Source organism: Neoarius graeffei, chromosome 5, assembly GCF_027579695.1.
Source record: "Neoarius graeffei isolate fNeoGra1 chromosome 5, fNeoGra1.pri, whole genome shotgun sequence".
NCBI lineage: Eukaryota > Metazoa > Chordata > Actinopteri > Siluriformes > Ariidae > Neoarius > Neoarius graeffei.
Window position 1 is genome coordinate 32,468,993 of NC_083573.1, and position 20,042 is coordinate 32,489,034.

At 43.0% G+C, this 20,042-nt stretch overlaps 1 protein-coding gene across 1 annotated transcript in view; it reads right to left on the reverse strand.

The window, feature by feature from the left end:
- Positions 1-5,712: 5,712 nt before the first annotated feature.
- Positions 5,713-20,042, reverse strand: part of si:dkeyp-77h1.4 (uncharacterized) — a 51,014-nt gene continuing 36,684 nt past the window's right edge. Inside the window, exons 6-9 of the mRNA XM_060920485.1 lie at positions 17,115-17,411; positions 11,073-11,251; positions 7,289-7,390; positions 5,713-7,174 (exon numbers count right to left, since the gene is read on the reverse strand). Coding sequence (XP_060776468.1) covers positions 6,230-7,174; positions 7,289-7,390; positions 11,073-11,251; positions 17,115-17,411 — 1,523 coding nt within the window. The 3' untranslated portion in view covers positions 5,713-6,229. The remainder of the gene's footprint in view (positions 7,175-7,288; positions 7,391-11,072; positions 11,252-17,114; positions 17,412-20,042) is intronic.

A 20,042-nucleotide genomic window follows, 5' to 3' on the forward strand; every position in this document is an offset into this window, starting at 1 on the left:
TGGTTTACAAAGATAAAAGTGTTTTGGGTTTTTTTTTTGTTAAAAAATGTGGGCGTGTACCTGCATGAGTATTAAACTTATGCTGTGTTCACACTTATACCGGTACGAAAGTGGTATAACTGTATCGATACAAAGTATACCGGTACAGTTTAGTGCATCTGTCCACACTAGCGAGAAATGTTTGCGGTTTTCTTTCACGGAAGTTGAAATGCGCGTGCGCGAAATGTTTCCGTGGTTACCGAATAACTTCCTTCCGAGAATATGGCGGATGAAACAACGTGTGTGTGCTTTTTGTTGTCAATGTACAGTCTGTATTTCTGGTGGTCATTTATTCAGTCGAACCGTATAAAATGCGTGAGGCAGTTGAGAAAGAAACAAAGAAAACGAATCTCCCTTTCTCCCCCCTCACTTTCTCCCTCTTCCCTTCTCTTCACCTCCCTTTCTCCCTCTTTCCTTCTCTTCCCCTCCCTTTCTCCCTCTTCCCTTCTCTTCACCTCCCTTTCTTCCTCTTTCCTTCTCTTCCCCTCCCTTTCTCCCTCTTCCCTTCTCTTCACCTCCCTTTCTCCCTCTTTCCTTCTCTTCCCCTCCCTTTCTCCCTCTTCCCTTCTCTTCACCTCCCTTTCTCCCTCTTTCCTTCTCTTCCCCTCCCTTTCTCCCTCTTCCCTTCTCTTCACCTCCCTTTCTCCCTCTTTCCTTCTCTTCCCCTCCCTTTCTCTCCCTTTTCCCCCACTTCCTCCTTTTTCCCCCCTTTCTTTGCTCCATGTAGCTCCACGGTCGTTTTGAGCCATTTTGATGTTTTATTTACAGCTGGAAAGCACGGGCGTATTGTATTGTATGAATAACCCGGAAGACGTAGGAATGGTTCATTGCGCTTGCGCATTATATTTGTATCGATACAGAGCCGCTGCATCTGTCCACACTACAGCGAAGCGCTACAGTACCGATACTGTACCGGTACGAAACCCATACATTTGTGGGTTTCGTACCGATACAGTTATACCGCTACAGTACCGGTATAGTTGCTAGTGTGGACAGGTGTTGCGGTACGAAAGTAGTTTCGTATCGGTACAAAATCCCTAGTGTGGACAGGTGTTGCGGTACGAAAGTAGTTTCGTATCGGTACAAAATCCCTAGTGTGGACAGGGTAATATTTCATTCCTTCTTGAGAATGGAACTGTTTTGTCTACTCAGGTTTTGGGTAAACTGGGATTTTTCTATCGCTGTAGCAGCATTGTGTGTTCATACAGTTCATATGTTACAAGTTTTGATGATAAATAAAAATTAAACCCGTAGTCCTAGGTATTTCATTTTTGTTCCATGTCTCCCCACTATGTCCCAAGTCTCCCTGCAAAAAAAAAATAATGAGACAAAAAGTCAAGCCTGAAGACCAGTACAGGTATATGTGAGAAGCTGAGAAACTAATGTTGTGGTAAGAGGGTATAATAAATCCTCTCTGATGCAATATGAATGTGACGCTACCTGCAAAGAATTTCACGCAATCTACAACTTGTCCCAAGTCTCCCTGCTCTCCCCTACTGTTTATTGCTCTTTGTAGTACTTTTTTATGTAGAAAGGTTTCATTTCATTATTTTTGAAGCATTTCTGGACAGTACTCTATGTTGAGCCTGAATCTTTTATGAAAACAAGATAAGGGTCGAGAGAATAGTCTGTTGACGAGCCTACTTCTACTTCACCTTGTTCACACTGAAATGTACTGCCGGGTTTTTTTTTTTCTTTTTAAAATTTGGGTTCATGAATAGCTTAGATAGGGCGGCACGGTGGTGTAGTGGTTAGCGCTGTCGCCTCGCAGCAAGAAGGTCCAGGTTCGAGCCCCGTGGCCGGCGAGGGCCTTTCTGTGCAGAGTTTGCATGTTGTCTGTGTGGGTTTCCTCCGGGTGCTCCGGTTTCCCCCACAGTCCAAAGACATGCAGGTTAGGTTAACTGGTGACTCTAAATTGACCGTGAGTGTGAATGGTTGTCTGTGTCTATGTGTCAGCCCTGTGATGACCTGGCGACTTGTCCAGGGTGTACCCCGCCTCTCGCCCGTAGTCAGCTGGGATAGGCTCCAGCTTGCCTGCGACCCTGTAGAACAGGATAAAGCGGCTAGAGATAATGAGAGAGAGAGAATCGCTTAGATGTCTAAACTTTGCACGATTAACAAATTGAAGCAGTCAACATGTGTCTGTTTCCTTGTTTTGACCCTTTTCATTTCAAAAAGCAAAACAAATGAAAGCAACATACACTGACCAACCACCACACTAAATCCACCATGACTTAGAAAGTATTGCTTTACGTATTTCCTAAAAACAATCCAGTACAGATGTCTCAATCTCTCCCCCCCCCCCCCCCCCCCCCCCCCTCTTCATGAGTCGATATACAGTATTGGGCAATTTTACTTTTATTTCCAGTCTCTAAAATTAATCAACAATTTTTTTTATTTTTTTTTAGTTTGAACTATTTTATTTTAAAAGAAATACACATGTCGGTAAATTACCTGCTGACCCTAAATGACCTCCTGTTCTCTCTGAAGAGGGAAGCATACCTCCAGGACAGATGTTATCGCCTTTAAAATCTATAATCACACACAAAGCGGGTCAAACATCTTGATCTGCGCTGTGACACCGCTCATAAAACCACTCAAACCCTGCAATTATTATACATCACGTCACATCCTGTCAGTTCTGATGTCATAGCCAAACAAGTAACCCAAAAAATTGAAACAGAGGTCTTATGTAAGGTCTTGAGGTCTGTGTGTGTGTGTGAGAGAGAGAGAAAGAGAGCAGAAATAGCTCCAGGCAGCAATACCAGCGATCAGTACCGTTCCCCATCCACTATTTATCCAGTGTAGTTTTACTGTAAACACAGAACCCATACACACACACTCCCATCTAATGAATACTCTATGGTGCCAATAGTAAATACATATAAGTACCAAACACGGAATACACACACATACTGCGCACACACTACAAACATGTGTGGAGAAAAATCACTGCACCACCTTAGTGGGCGTACACTAAATATTAAACGAAACAGCACTGTTTTCTTTCTTTTCGTTGTTTTTTTTTTCTTCTTTTTTACAAAACGGATGCATGTTATTACTTAGCAGTGTTCAGAAAAGGATTTCACTGAATTCATGCTCTACCTTAGCTATCTTTTAGCAAACACACTTAGTTACTATGACTACGACTCGTCTAGAGGTTATATAATTATTATATATAAAAGTAGCATTTCAGTCATCGGCTGTGTACAGGTGTCTTTGCGTTACGGTTAATCACGTGACAGGGTGAAGAGTTTACAGGTTAGTGAACGGATTACAGCAAAATCATACAAATTTTTCCTATGTTTAAAGAGCTGGTGTCTATACGAATGGGTCACTTGCCCCCATTCTGCTTTGTTAAATGCGATTGTGCCCCTGAGCAAGGCACTTAACCTTCATCTGGTGTAGAGGCACAGCAGTATGTACGCCTCACCCTTTTCCTGTCACTGTGTCGACCCTGATGCACTCCAACGTCCTAGTACTACCATGCTGTAGAAAATCAGAACTTGAGTTTACAGAATATACTCACTAGGGGAACTTTTTCTTTTCTTTTCTTTTTCCAGGGGTTATAGCTTTAATAATATAATAATATAATAATCTCACCGAGTTCCCAAGTGAATTCATGCCACATAACCAATCTTCTTCATGTACGTATTGTTTATTCCTTCACCTCATTTTTCATTCTCGAGCATTTTTGATTGAGACAGAATGCAACGAAATGCACGGCCACTACACTTGAGTGATGCATTCTGGACCTGATTCGATGTTCACGATCGAAATAAATCATTACAAAGGGACTACGGACATTAAAATAGCATGCTTCTATACTAGATGTGCAATTCACCAATTCTTATTAATAAGTGTATATTTTTGTGAAGCCATCACACACACACACACAAAAAAAAAAAAAACTGGTGCATATCCTTTGTCATTGCCTTGCAGACCCCGTTTTAGGAGCTCCTGCCTTAATGACTGATGTGCGTGAATGTGCATAGTCTTTGCACTTAGTATTGCTTAAATAGATCTTGAAATGACAGACCAGCTGTTTGGGGAGGAAAACGTCTCATGGCCTAGAGCACTTAGGTTAGCTAGAGACCGTGGAAGTCAGAGTGACTGCAAGATTTATGAGCTAATATTGGTAATATTGGTAGCTAACAGTCCCTTGGCAACTACAGATGCTAATTATGTATCAGAAATCGTATTACAGAGCCATTTGAGACCTTAGAAACATACAAGTCTATCTGATAATTCTGTAATTTTTGGATATCGAGGTAATGTTTTGGTGTAAACCTTGTTTTGCTCAATGATATAAAGCGAAAAAAAAAAACAAAAGTCAGATAGAACCTTATAACCTCAAGGTGTCTAATTATCTAGAGTAAGTAATTTACAAACACCCTTTCATTATGCGTCATGTCAGATTACACTAGAAGACCGTATGGCTTTAAAAATGTCGATTCGTAATACTGATACAAGTGTAAAAGGCTTAGAAAGAACAAGGCCATTGTCAGATAATGGTGAGGGATGCGAGGGTGTTAGCAATGCCTAAGATTAGTGGTTTCAAAACTGCAGTAAAGCCTCAGATTAAGATCAAATTTTGTGCTTTAATCAGAAACTCAGTCTCGACCTTTGTCCATCAGTGCACTACAGTAAAGTTAGCCTTTTTAGTGTCTCGAAGATGTTTTACAATACGAGGTAGAAGCATTGGTGAAATCGTGCGTATTAGCAAAATCTACCCGGTACTAAAATCTGACCTTCTATAGTTACACCAGTTCAACGAGCTACAATCCACACCCTTTTCCGAATCAAAGAACAAACAAGTCACAGAGAACTGCTTCCTTTCCTACACTATTGGTGCAAAAGCAAAAGGGCAGTGGTGTTCGGATCCCACAAGAGGCACCCAAAATCTCTGTAAACTGACAGTTGATGGTAAAACTTTTTGACAATCAATCAATCAATCAATCAATCAATCAATCAATCAATCAATCAATCAATCAATCAATCAATCAATCAATCAATCAATCAAATCAACTGTCCCTAAGATTCCTGGAGTAAAAGCACCGATTTATGATCAACTCCCTGTATTCCACTAAGTCCACAATCAAGATCAGTAACAAAACCCTGTGATCAGTAACTAAACCCTACATCTCAATCTACAAGTATTTGGGACCATTCAAAAGCATTCTGCAGTTCTTCATAAAACATTACACAATTAACAATAGGCAGCCATAAACAAATACTGTAACAGACTCATGCCAGTAAGATCGAAATCTAATTTTTTTTTTACCTATATTACTGAAAGTATCTAACACTAGAAAAGGGAATGTTATGACATTAGAGTACTTTTTTTTTGTTCGATTACCGTTTTAAGTCAGTCCTGTGTTGGAAAGCTTTGCCTGTGTGTTGACATTGGGAGAGAAGATCCAGTAAAATGATTTCTTGCATTTGTAATGTGGCCTGGAAATTTTTTTCAGTTTCAGTGGAATTACTCCAAAATTAGTTCCATCAGAAAGGTCCAGGTATTGTTGTGGGTTCTGGTAACTGTCAACCTCCGCATCAGATCCCAAGTCGGCGTAAACTTTTTATTTTTTTAAGCTCAGTAAACATTTTTAGATGTTTATGCTTTTTAACCTTCAATGATATTTTCGGATTTCTACTGATGTTGATATTTCTATTGCTGTGGATGTTGTTTTTTAATGCTTGAAAAGAAACGTATGGTGCCAATGTCTCTGGGATATGAACAAGAAGAAGAGTGTTCTGTTGGGTGTATGGTCACTGTCACCCAGTTCACTACCACGATCTCCAAATACACCGAAGATTAACTGAAGTTATTTCATTCTCTTGATTCTTTTGCATGCAGTGGAATCGTATTTAGATATAAGGATGTTGCATCTGTACATCTTGTTTGCATGTAAGAGGCAGCCTTTCTCAGCCTGCGTTAGTTAACCAGTCAGTGGAATACCTGTAGTGGTATGTCTCTGTGTTTATGGAGTTGTGTTACAAAGTGATTAAATAGGAATTAATCAGATAAATCTACAGTGTGTGTTAATTATGCATTAAGAGTGAGATTTAGTAGACTAAAGTTGCCCTCCTTCGTAATAAGTTGTTGAGTTTTTGCTTGTTGTTAGATCTCGATTGTCAGCGGTGTTAAAAGACATGTGGAGAGAGCAGTAATCAGGCAGTGGTTTGGACCTCAGGTGGTGGAAGTTTCCTCCACTCCTGAGGCAGGAGCGCCATCGCTGTGGGAGGCCGAATCTTGCTTGGCCTCTGGAGCTGGACCCCCAGTCGAGATGATCTCAGGAACTTTTATGGAGCTTTTCTCAGTCTCTGGAGTTTTTGCAGGGATTACACTCAACTCAGAAGATCCTATATCTGGGGTGGACTCAAGAGTACCATTGGTGGTTGGTTTTGCATCAGGAGTTGGTGAGAGAGCTGGTTTGGGCTCTGGAGTTGGGGAGAGGGCAGGCTTAGTATCAGGAGTCACAATAGTAGCTGTTGCTGATGGACTCACAGCAGATGGTGTGGCATCAGGTTTGGTTGGTGTGAGATCAGAAGCTGGAGAGACTGCCGGTTTAGTCGGAGTGGTGGCTAGTTTTGAGTCAGACATTGGTGTTACTGCTTTTGGAGCTTCAGGGCTTGGGGGTGGTTTGACTTCAGAAGTGGAAGGTGGTTTGACCTCTTGGGCTGGTGTGGTTTTAGGAGTAGGGCTAACTGCTGGTTTCACCTCAGGTGTCACTGCAGGCTTAGGGTCTGGAGACGGACTCAAGCTCGGTTTCGACTCAGGAGTGGGTGAGATGGTCATTTTTGTTTCTTGTGTTGGTGCTAGAGAGAGTTTGGGTTCAGGAGATGGTGCTGGTTTGAGAGCTGCAGAAACTGGTGTCTCAGATGCTAGCTTCACCTCAGGGGTAGTTGCTGGTTTGGGAGGTGAAGACGCAGTGAGTTTAGACTCTTGTGTGGCGGTAGGTTTGGCATCAGAAGCAACAGAGGAGCTCAACAAATCACTTTCTGCAATGGGTGCTGTTGGCCCCTCAGTATCACTGTCCAGTGGAAGGCCAGCAGTGGTGAAGCCTACTCCTGAGTCACTGGTCTCCAGATTCTTTTCAAGGATACTTGTGTCCTTCGCAGAAACTTCTAGACCCTAAACATTATACACAATGGACAATATACTGTATATATAATGGAAAATACCATGCACATTAAAATACTGTAAATATTCTGAAATATTTCCAAGCTTAGTCTTTATTATACAAACCTTAATGCTGACTTCAGTGCTCTGTGATTTCTCTGTAATATCTTCTTTTTGTGAGAGAGCTGGAGCCTCATCATTGTGACGGGCGCAAGCCTCCTTCACTACCTGAAAACAGACATGGGGCTGCATTCATCACAGCTACAGCATTTGTGTCGGTATAAATACAATTTAACGGTCAGTGATGTGTGCAAATCTGGCAAATAGGGATGATTTTCTCTTAGCTAAATGCAGTCTTAGATTTTATTCATGACTGAGTAATCCATCCATCCATAACTGCTTATCCTGTGCAGGTTCGCAGGCAAGCTGGAGCCTATCCCAGCTGACTATGGGTGAGAGGTGGGGTACACCCTGGACAAGTCGCCAAATTATCACAGGACTGACACATAGAGACAAACAACCATTCACACTCACATTCACGGTCAATTTAGAGCCACCAATTAACCTAACCTGCATGTTTCTGGACTGTGGGAGAAACTGGAGCACCCGAAGGAAACCCACGCAGACACGGGAAGAACATGCAAACTCCACACAGAAAGGCCCCCGTCGGCCGCTGGGCTCAAACCCAGAACCTTCTTGCTGTGAGACAACAGTGCTAACCCCTACACCACCATCCCGCCCTGACTGAGTAATCCCTCTTAATAAAAGATGCTAATCAATACACTTACATGACCCTTGAGATTTAGAAAGTAGGTCAGTGATGTTAGCTATTAACCATAGCGTGTGTCCATTAAAGCCAAAATGATATTGATCATTATATTGAAGTGTTGGCAGAGGAAGGCCAGTTTGATTTGTTTCTGGATTTGCCATTAAACACCAGTTGAATCCAGAGAAGCCAGGAGTCCAAGAGAACATATTGCTAATGTATGTGGAAGAGGGTAGTTAACACTTTCCTTTAAAAGTAGACGGCCTTTCGATTTCACAAAATTGGTGAAATTTAGTTCCCTCTGAAATTTCGTCATTGTGATATATGTTTATTTCTGTAATATCTGCAAACAAAAAAACAAACCAAAAAAACCCAGGCCATTCTGTGGCTGGGAAGTTATTTAATTTGAAGGGATTCCCGAGAAAATAATGTGCATGAAATCGCTTGCTTCGCGCAGTCAAGCAGACAGAGGAAGTCCGGTGTGCGCATGCTTACCTTCGTCTTCTTCTTCTTCTTTTGGGTTTTACGGCAGCTGGCATCCAGTGTTGCATTACTGCCATCTACAGGTTTACCTTGACCGTGCACTGACAGTTACATCATTCTGTCACTAAACGAACAGCTGATCACACCGAGGTGCTCGCTGACCGCCGATATTTACAGTATTAGTTTGGTCCTGCGTTTCCTTTCCTTCGCAACATAACATCTTTTCTTCTCACTTTCCGTTACTGTAGTCGGTCTTTCACATTTCATTTGCACACTCATGTCCTCCATTTTTCTCTCCTGTTTCAAATTTGTATCCCACAATGCCTTACGCAAACAGGGAAAGCCCACCACGTGATGCATGATGTAGTATCTTGTATTGCGTCATAGTGAAGCAGGAAAAAACGGCGGAGAATTTCGAGCCATGTGGCTCTAAATTCATTAATTGTTCTATTTTTTAAAAAGTAATAAAATTGGAAGTCTGTGATTCAAATTCAGAGGCTTTCAGTCCACTAAACAAAAATAATTGGGTGTCGGGGAAAATTCTTTGTATGACCTACACTTGAAAAATCTGAAAGGCAGTCTACCTTTAAGTGTTCAGCTGGCCTGTGCCCGAGCATGAGCAGCGGTTTGAAAAGATGTGGATGCTGATTTCATGTTTCTAGGAGGAAGCACAAGATCTAACCCTCCCCCTCCCCAGTTAATAGATGTCATGTGATAGGGTAGAACTAGGTAGTTGTTAGGAACTGGCAATGATGACTCATACTGGGCAGGAAAAAGCATTAAACCATTGGTGGGTCAATATTGGTAAGTCACGCTTCTGCTCACATTCCTACATATTGCTACAGGGGAAAATATTTTCATATCCACTGTTTATGTGTCAGCCCTGTGATGACCTGGCGACTTGTCCAGGGTGTACCCCGCCTTTCACCCGTAGTCAGCTGGGATAGGCTCCAGCTTGCCTGTGACCCTGTAGAACAGGATAAAGCGGCTACAGATAATGAGATGAGATGAGAGACAAATATGCTGCTTTTCCACTACAAACGCGGCTGAGCTGTGCCGTGCTGAGTCGGGCTGAGTGGGGCTGTTGGAGTTGCATTTCGACTACAACCGCGCTGAACCGTGCTGGCTGGAAGTGGGTGGACACATTGGGTGGAGTTAGCGAAAGTGGGTGGACGTCACGTGATGTCGTTAAGCAGCGCAAACAGTGACATCAGTGACAGTGGCGGAACAAGTCAGAGCCGGGCCGGGGGCGGGGCAAATGACCGGGCCCTTTATTAAAGCTTATCATAACATCATTTTAGGCTACAAAAACGAAGTCCTTCAAACGAACATGTAACTCAGAAACAAAAAACATTAGGATACTGTACATGGCTCATAATAAAACATTAATAGCCTATACTGCGCACATTATTTGAAGGGCATACGAATGAGCGCTCAGAGGTTGCAACGGTGACAGGAAGAGCCATGTACAGTATCCTAGTGGTCTTTTAAGCGGTAGTCTCACGACCCGAATAGTAAACAATAAACATGGAGGACATGGAGTCGTTAGTGTTGCTGGTCTTGGTGCTGTGGCTTGTTGTCACCGACAACGCCAACAGATACTGGCAAGAGCGTATAGATGAGGCGAGGCGCATAAGGCTTCAGAAATTCTCGTAATTCGTAATTATTCTCCTTCCGGGTTTGCGGTGTTTACAGATCCCAGCGCTCTCGCGGGGCGTGTGTGGGCATGTGAGGACACTCCTCCTCACCAATCAGTGCACAGGGAAGTGTCTGCTCACGCCCCCAACCTCACTCGGCACGGCTTGGCTCGCTTCAGCCCCACTCCAAAACCGTGCGAGTTTTAGGGGCTAAGCAGGGCTGAAGCGAGCTGAGTCGTGCTGGTTTTTGGTAGTCGAAACGCGAGCCGTGTCGGGCTGAAGTGAGCTGAAAAAGGGTAGTGGAAAAGGGCCAATAGACACAGACAACCATTCACACTCACATTCACACCTACGGTCAATTTAAAGTCACCAGTTAACCTAACCTGCATGTCTTTGGACTGTGGGGGAAACCGGAGCACCCGGAGGAAACCCACGCGGACACGGGGAGAACATGCAAACTCCACACAGAAAGACCCTCGCCAACCACGGGGCTCGAACCCGGACCTTCTTGCTGTGAGGCGACAGCGCTAACCACTACACCACCGTGCCGCCCTTCTCTATTTGTTTTATTTGTATTTATTGAAATTAGTGCCAACAGTGCCTTGATGAGTTACACAGCCTCACCACAAGCATTTCAATTTTCAATGTACAATTGTCTCTTGTATACTGTACATATGACATAAAATGACTGACTTCAGTTACTTTTGGTGGCTAAATGGTATGCAATACAACGATATGATCTAGTGAGTTGAAAATAGTTTTCTGAGTGATGTTAACGACACTGAAGGCCTAGAGTTAAAATGCACAGCCCATTACTGTCTAATACTGAGCTTCCAGCACTAATCTGTCTCTTTACTAACGAGATGTCACTGTCGGACATAATTGAGTTATTGATGTTGTTGTCAGTAAGGCTAAAAGTCTAATACGAGCCTGGGAGTTGGAAAGGGATTTCAGTTAATCGCTGTTTATGAATGTTTAATGTTTGATACATTTCATGTTTGGTGTGTTTCAGTAACTTTGTTACCTGTCGAAAGGCATCTCCTTCCTCTTTGCCAGCATTTTTTGCAATCTTCTCAATGGCTTTGGCTTTTGCTGCCCTTTTGTGCACCTTCACCAAACATGACACTAAACACACCAGTAGCAGCACCACCAGCAAAGCTACCAGAGAAATCACTGCCACAAAGACATTAGGCAGCCTGTATGCTGAGACACCGAGAGACAGGGAGAAGAAATCTTCCATTAGTAACAGGAACCATACAGTTTATCAATAAGCTTTCTCCAAGCAATTACCACAGAGACATGGGTAAGGGATTTTAACAATTTGAGAAAATGCGTGGGTAGAGAAAACCTGCCACAACTCTGGGGGGAATGTTCAGGGGCATGCTTCCCCTGGGAGAATTTAAGGTCAGACACATTTTCACAGCAAACTTTGAAAGCCAGTTTAACATTGTCAGTGCCAAAAGTGGTGCTTGAAAGTTTGTGAACCCTTTAGAATTTTCTATATTTCTGCATAAATATGACCGAAAACATCATCAGAGTTTCACCCAAGTCCTAAAAGTAGATAAAGAGAACCCAGTTAAACAAATGAGACAAAAATATTATACTTGGTCATTTATTTATTGAGGAAAATGATCTAGTATTACATAGCTGTGAGTGGCAAAAGTATGTGAACCTCTAGGATTAGCAGTTAATTTGAAGGTGAAATTAGAGTCAAGTGTTTTCAATCAATGGGATGACAATCAGGTGTGAGTGGGCACCCTGTTTTATTTAAAGAACAGGGATCTATCAAAGTCTGATCTTCACAACACATGTTTGTGGAAAAGTATCATGGCACGAACAAAGGAGATTTCTGAGGACCTCAGATAAAGCGTTGTTGATGCTCATCAGGGTGGAAAAGGTTACAAAACCATCTCTAAAGAGTTTGGACTCCACCAATCCACAGTCAGACAGATTGTGTACAAATGGAGGAAATTCAAGACCATTGTTACCCTCCCCAGGAGTGGTCGACCAATGCCGCTTTTCCACTACAAACGCGGCTGTGCCGTGCCTTGCTGAGTTGGGCTGAGTCGGGCTGAGCGGGGCTGTTGGAGTTGCATTTCGACTACAACCGCGCTGAACCGTGCTGGCTGGAAGTGGGTGGACACATTGGGTGGAGTTAGCGAAAGTGGGTGGACGTCACGTGATGTCGTTAAGCAGCGCAAACAGTGACATCAGTGACAGTGGCGGAACAAGTCAGAGCCGGGCCGGGGGCGGGGCAAATGACCGGGCCCTTTATTAAAGCTTATCATAACATCATTTTAGGCTACAAAAACTAAGTCCTTCAAACGAACATGTAACTCAGAAACAAAAAACATTAGGATACTGTACATGGCTCATAATAAAACATCAATAGCCTATACTGCGCACATTATTTGAAGGGCATACGAATGAGCGCTCAGAGGTTGCAACGGTGACAGGAAGAGTCAGAAATAAAAGGAGGGCGGTGCAAACCTCACTGAATGCACTGTGTTTACCAATTTCAACACTACGGGGTGCAACTATGTTATTTTGTACATTAAGTCCTTCAAACGAACATGTAACTCAGAAACAAAAAAACATTAGGCGACATACTGTACATGGCTCATAATAAAACATCAATAGCCTACTGCGCGCATTATTTGAAGGGCATACGACGAGCCTTGCGCTCCGCGAACTCGTCCACGATGCTCTGTATGTCACTGTACTAGGCTACAAAAACGAAGTCCTTCAAACGAACATGTAACTCAGAAACAAAAAACATTAGGATACTGTACATGGCTCATAATAAAACATCAATAGCCTATACTGCGCACATTATTTGAAGGGCATACGAATGAGCGCTCAGAGGTTGCAACGGTGACAGGAAGAGCCATGTACAGTATCCTAGTGGTCTTTTAAGCGGTAGTCTCACGACCCGAATAGTAAACAATAAACATGGAGGACATGGAGTCGTTAGTGTTGCTGGTCTTGGTGCTGTGGCTTGTTGTCACCGACAACGCGGACAGATACTGGCAAGAGCGTATAGATGAGGCGAGGCGCATAAGGCTTCAGAAATTCTCGTAATTTGTAATTATTCTCCTTCCGGGTTTGCGGTGTTTACAGATCCCAGCGCGCTCGCGGGGCGTGTGTGGGCATGTGAGGACACTCCTCCTCACCAATCAGTGCACAGGGGAGTGTCTGCTCACGCCCCCAACCTCACTCGGCACGGCTTGGCTCGCTTCAGCCCCACTCCAAAACGGTGCGAGTTTTAGGGGCTAAGCAGGGCTGAAACGAGCTGAGTCATGCTGGTTTTTGGTAGTCGAAACGCAAGCCGTGTCGAGCTGAAGCGAGCTGAAGTGAGCTGAAAAAGGGTAGTGGAAAAGGGCCACAACAAAGATCACTCCAAGAGCAAGGCATGTAATAGTTGGCAAGGTTACAAAGGACCCCAGGGTAACTTCAAAGCAACTGAAGGCCTCTCTCACATTGGCTAATGTTCATGAGTCCACCATCAGGAGAACACTGAACAACAATGGTGTGCATGGCAGGGCTGCAAGGAGAAAGCCACTGCTCTCCAAAAAGAACATTGCTGCTCGTCTGCAGTTTGATAAAGATTATGTGGACAAGCCAGAAGGCTATTGGAAAAATGTTTTGTGGACGGATGAGACCAAAATAGAACTTTTTGCTTTAAATGAGAAGCGTTATGTTTGGAGAAAGGAAAACACTGCATTCCAGCATAAGAACGTTATCCCATCTGTGAAACATGGTGGTGGTAGTATCATGGTTTGGGCCTGTTTTGCTGTATCTGGGCCAGGACGGCTTGCCATCATTGATGGAACAATGAATTCTGAATTATACCAGCGAATTCTAAAGGAAAATGTCAGGACATCTGTCCATGAACTGAATCTCAAAAGAAGGTGGGCTCATGCAGCAAGACAACGACCCTAAGCACACAAGTCGTTCTGCCAAAGAATGGTTAAAGAAGAATAAAGTTAATGTTTTGGAATGGCCAAGTCAAAGTCCTGACCTTAATCCAATCGAAATGTTGTGGAAGGACCTGAAGCGAGCAGTTCATGTGAGGAAACCCACCAACATCCCAGAGTTGAAGCTGTTCTGTACGGAGGAACGGGCTAAAATTCCTCCAAGCCGGTGGCAGGACTGATCAACAGTTACCGGAAGCGTTTAGTTGCAGTTATTGCTGTATAAGGGGGTCACACCAGATACTGAAAGCAAAGGTTCACATACTTTTGCCACTCACAGATATGTAATATTGGATCATTTTCCTCAATAAATAAATGACTAAGTATAATATTTTTGTCTCATTTGTTTAACTGGGTTCTCTTTATCTACTTTTAGGAGTTGTGTGAAAATCTGATTATGTTTTCAGTCATATTTATGCAGAAATATAGAACATTCTAAAGGGTTCACAAACTTTCAAGCACCACTGTACATTATATTAATCAAATATGGAATAGACATGCAGTGTCTTGCAAAGGTATCCAGACCCCTTGGTGTTTGTCCTGTTTTGCTGCATTACAAGCTGGAATTAAAATGGATTTTTGGAGGGTTAGCACCGTTTGATTTACACAACATGCCTACCACTTTAAAGGTGAAAATTGCTGTTTTGTTGTGACATAAACAATAATTAAGATGAAAAACCAGAAATCTGGAGTGTGCATAAGTATTCACCCGTAAAATGAAATCCCTCAATAAGAGCTGGTCCAACCAATTCACTTCATAAGTCACATAATTAGTTGATTAAGAGCCACCTGTGTGCAATCAAAGTGTCACATGATCTGTCACATGATGTCTGTATAAATCAAACTGTTCTGGAAGGACCCTGACTCTGCTACACTACCAAGCAAGCAACATGAAAACCAAGGAGCGTCCAAGCAGGTCAGAGACAAAGTTATGGAGAAGTATAGATCAGGGTAGCCCTGTGATGACCTGGCGACTTGTCCAGGGTGTACCCCGCCTTTCGCCCGTAGTCAGCTGGGATAGGCTCCAGCTTGCCTGCAACCCTGTAGAACAGGATAAAACGGCTAGGGATAATGAGATGAGATGAGAGATCAGGGTTGGGTTATAAAAAATATCCCAAACTTTGAATATCCCAGGGAGCGCCATTAAATCCATTATAGCAAAATGGAAAGAATATGGCACCACTACAAACCTGACAAGAGAAGGACGCCTACCAAAACTCACAGACCGGGCAAGGAGGGCATTAATCAGAGATGCAACAAAGACACCAAAGAGAACACTGAAGGAGCTGCAAAGATCCACAATGGAGATGGGAGTATCTGTCCACTTTAAGCTGTACACTCCACAGAGCGGGGCTTTATGTAAGAGTGGCCAGAAAATAGCTATTGCTTAAGAAAACACGTTTGGAGTTTGCCCAACAGCATGTAGCAGACTCCCCAAACACATGGAAGAAGATTCTCTGGTCAAATGAGACTAAAATTTATCTTTTTGGCCATCATGGGAAACGGCATGTGTGGCACAAACCCAACACCCTGAGAACACAATTCCTACAGTGAAGCATGGTGGTGGCAGCATCATGATGTGGGGATGTTTTTCATCTGCAGGGACAGGAAAGCTGGGCAGGACTGAAGGAAAGATGGATGGCACTAAATACAGGGCAATTCTGGAGGAAAACCTGTTTGAGTCAGGCAGAGGTTTGAGACTGGAACGAAGGTTCACATTCCAGCAGGACAATGACCCTAAACATGCTGCTAAAGCTCCACTGGAGTGGTTTAAAGGGAAACATTTAAATGTCTTGGAATGGCCTAGTCAAAGCCCCGACCTCAATCCAGTTGAGAATCTGTAGTATAACTTGAAGATTGCTGCCCACCAACACAACCCATCTAACTTGAAGGCGTTGGAGCAGTTTTGCCTTGAGGAATGGGCAAAAATCCCAGTGGCTAGATGTGCTAAGCTAATAGAGACATACCCCAAGAGACTTGCAGCTGTAATTTCAGCAAAAGGTGGCTCTACAAAGTGATTACTTTTTTATTTATTTATTTGTTTATGGGGGGGTTGAATACCTATGCACACTCCAGATTTCTGTTTTTTTCATCTTAATTATTGTTTGCGTCACAATAAAACAAAAAATTTGCACCTTTAAAGTGGTAGGCATGTTGTGTAAATCAGATGGTTCCAGCTTGTAATGCGACAAAGCAGGACAAACACAAAGGGGGATGAATACTTTTGCAAGACACTGTATATATATGAAATGACTGGGAGTTTATAAGCATGCTTAAAGTAGGGCTGCTTGATTATGGCAAAAATCATAACTGTGATTATTTTGGTCAATGTTGAGATCATAATTATTTAACACAGTTATTCCTTGACTTTAAAAACATCATGCATTTATTGAACTTTAAAAAAAAAAAAAACTAACTCACATCTACAACCCCAAATCAGAAAAAGTTGGGACAGTATGGAAATGCAAATAAAAACAGAAAGCAGTGATTTCTAAATTTACTTGTATTTCATTGCAGACAGTATGAACCCAAGATAGTTCATGTTTTTCTGGTCAACTTCATTTCATTTGTTAATATACATCCATTCCTGCATTTCAGGCCTCTAACATATTCCAAAAAATGTGGAACAGGGGAAATTTAGGGCTAGTAATGAGGTAAAACTATTAAATAATGATGATTTGAAACAGGTGATGTCAACAGGTGATTGTAATCATGATTTGGTACAAAATCAGTATCAAGGAAAGGCCTAGTCTTTGAGGAGTAAATATGAGCTGAGGATCTTCAGTTTGTTAACAAATGTGTGAGAAAATTATTGAAATGTTTAAAAACAATGTTCTTCAAAGAAAGATAGGAAGGGATTTGGATATTTCACCCACTATGGTGCATAATATCATTAAACATTTGAAGGAATCTGGAGGAATTCTGGTGCGTAAAGGGCAAGGGTGCAAGCCTAAGCTGAACTCCTAACCAGAAGAGTGGAGGTTATTAGCAAAGATGGACTAAATCTGGAATGGGATGTTCAACAAGCACATATGTGTGTGATGGTCAGAGGTCCATATAATTAAAGTAAGATTAAATGCTCGTTTCCTTACGTTCCACCCGCAAGTGAAATTTGGACACGGTGAATCCCTGTTGATCAATGACCTGATACAGTCCCGCGTCACTGGCCTTCACCTGCTCCAGGATACACACCGAGTCCTCCACTGAGAACCGGCCCTCCAGGTTGAGCTCAGGAGGCAGGTTCAACTCGCCCCTGTCCATGATCACCAAATTGAGGTTGCTTGATTCGTTGAAGACGGTTGAGTAGATCACACGGGCAGAGGAACTGTTCAAGTGCAGATTCAGTTTAAATGTGCCTCCATATGGCACTCTGATGAAGCTTTCGGCCTCTGCAAGGACAGAGAAAAAAGAAAGAAAGAAAGAAAGAAAGAAAGAAAGAAAGAAAGAAAGAAAGAAAGAAAGAAAGAAAAGGCCTAACATTATATTATCATCCTTCAATCATTACAATGATATCACAGGCCACAGGAGAGAAGAGAAAGCAGGAGACATTGGTGAACAAAGAGTAAGGGAGTGGGAATGCAGTCAATGGAGGAAAGGAAGAGAACATGAATATTTTATTAGATGGATAATGCAGTCAAGAGAGGAGCAATTCTAAACAATTTATCAGCTCCATTGTTCAATCTCACTGCAGTCAAATATTGTTGTTTTGCTTTTGTCGTTCCTGCTTCAAATGGATGCACTGTCCCAAAAGATCTCATCTCTCTGTTCCCATCCATACACCCATCTTTAAATCCTGCCTGTTTCCCTTGTGCCACCATACACCCATCCTTAAATCCTGCCTGTTTCCCTTGTGCCACCATACACCCATCTTTAAATCCTCCCTGCTTCCCTTGTGCCACCACACACCCATCTTTAAATCCTCCCTGGTTCCCTTGTGCCACCATACACCCATCTTTAAATCCTGCCTGTTTCCCTTGTGCCACCATACACCCATCTTTAAATCCTGCCTGTTTCCCTTGTGCCACCATACACCCATCTTTAAATCCTCCCTGCTTCCCTTGTGCCACCATACACCCATCTTTAAATCCTCCCTGCTTCCCTTGTGCCACCATACACCCATCTTTAAATCCTCCCTGTTTCCCTTGTGCCACCATACACCCATCTTTAAATCCTGCCTGTTTCCCTTATGCCACCATACACCCATCTTTAAATCCTCCCTGCTTCCCTTGTGCCACCATACACCCATCTTTAAATCCTCCCTGTTTCCCTTGTGCCACCATATACCCATCTTTAAATCCTCCCTGTTTCCCTTGTGCCACCATACATCCATCTTTAAATCCTCCCTGTTTCCCTTGTGCCACCATACACCCATCTTTAAATCCTGCCTGTTTCCCTTGTGCCACCATACACCCATCTTTAAATCCTGCCTGTTTCCCTTGTGCCACCATACACCCATCTTTAAATCCTTCCTGCTTCCCTTGTGCCACCATACACCCATCTTTAAATCCTCCCTGCTTCCCTTGTGCCACCATACACCCATCTTTAAATCCTGCCTGTTTCCCTTGTGCCACCATACACCCATCTTTAAATCCTGCCTGTTTCCCTTGTGCCACCATACACCCATCTTTAAATCCTTCCTGCTTCCCTTGTGCCACCATATACCCATCTTTAAATCCTCCCTGTTTCCCTTGTGCCACCATACATCCATCTTTAAATCCTCCCTGTTTCCCTTGTGCCACCATACACCCATCTTTAAATCCTGCCTGTTTCCCTTGTGCCACCATACACCCATCTTTAAATCCTCCCTGCTTCCCTTGTGCCACCATACACCCATCTTTAAATCCTGCCTGTTTCCCTTGTGCCACCATATACCCATCTTTAAATCCTGCCTGTTTCCCTTGTGCCACCATATACCCATCTTTAAATCCTGCCTGTTTCCCTTGTGCCACCATACACCCATCTTTAAATCCTCCCTGCTTCCCTTGTGCCACCATACACCCATCTTTAAATCCTCCCTGTTTCCCTTGTGCCACCATACACCCATCTTTAAATCCTCCCTGTTTCCCTTGTGCCACCATACACCCATCTTTAAATCCTTCCTGCTTCCCTTGTGCCACCATACACCCATCTTTAAATCCTCCCTGCTTCCCTTGTGCCACCATACACCCATCTTTAAATCCTGCTTGTTTCCCTTGTGCCACCATACACCCATCTTTAAATCCTCCCTGCTTCCCTTGTGCCACCATACACCCATCTTTAAATCCTCCCTGCTTCCCTTGTGCCACCATACACCCATCCTTAAATCCTGCCTGTTTCCCTTGTGCCACATCTTCTTCCATTTTTGCGTTCGTCCTACTTGCTCATCTGGCTGTGATATAAAACCCAGAATCGATTCTCGCATTGCAGCAAACCCCCTGAGGTCTGTCTCTGACTTTCCCTCTAAAAAGGCGAAAGGACGTGTACCGTAATGCATCTTCAAACTGAACTACCCATTAAAGCGAGACGGCCTTTCGATTTCATAAAATCTGTGAAATTTAGTTCCCTCTGAAATTTGGTCATTGTGATATATGTTTATTTCTGTAATATCTCACAAAAATATCAGGCCATTCTGTGGCTGGGAAGTTATTTAATTTGAAGGGATTCTCTAGCAAATAATATGCATGAAATCGCTCGTATTGTGCAGTCAAGTAAGTAAGTAAATTTTATTTATATAGCACTTTTCACAGATAAAAATCACAAAGTGCTTCACAAATAAAACACGGTGATTCACAGATAAAACACAATAAAATAAAATAAAACACAATACACTGTGAAACACCAATTTAATTAATTAAAAGCTTTTCTGTATAAGAATGTCTTCAGCTGCTTTTTAAAAGAGTCAATGGAGTCAGTACAGCATAAGGAAAGCAGGAGAGAGTTCCACAGTCTTGGTGCCACTGCCTGAAACGCCCGATCCCCACGAGTTTTGAACCGAGTACGTGGGGCAACCAACAACATCTGACCTGTCGACCTCAGAGCAC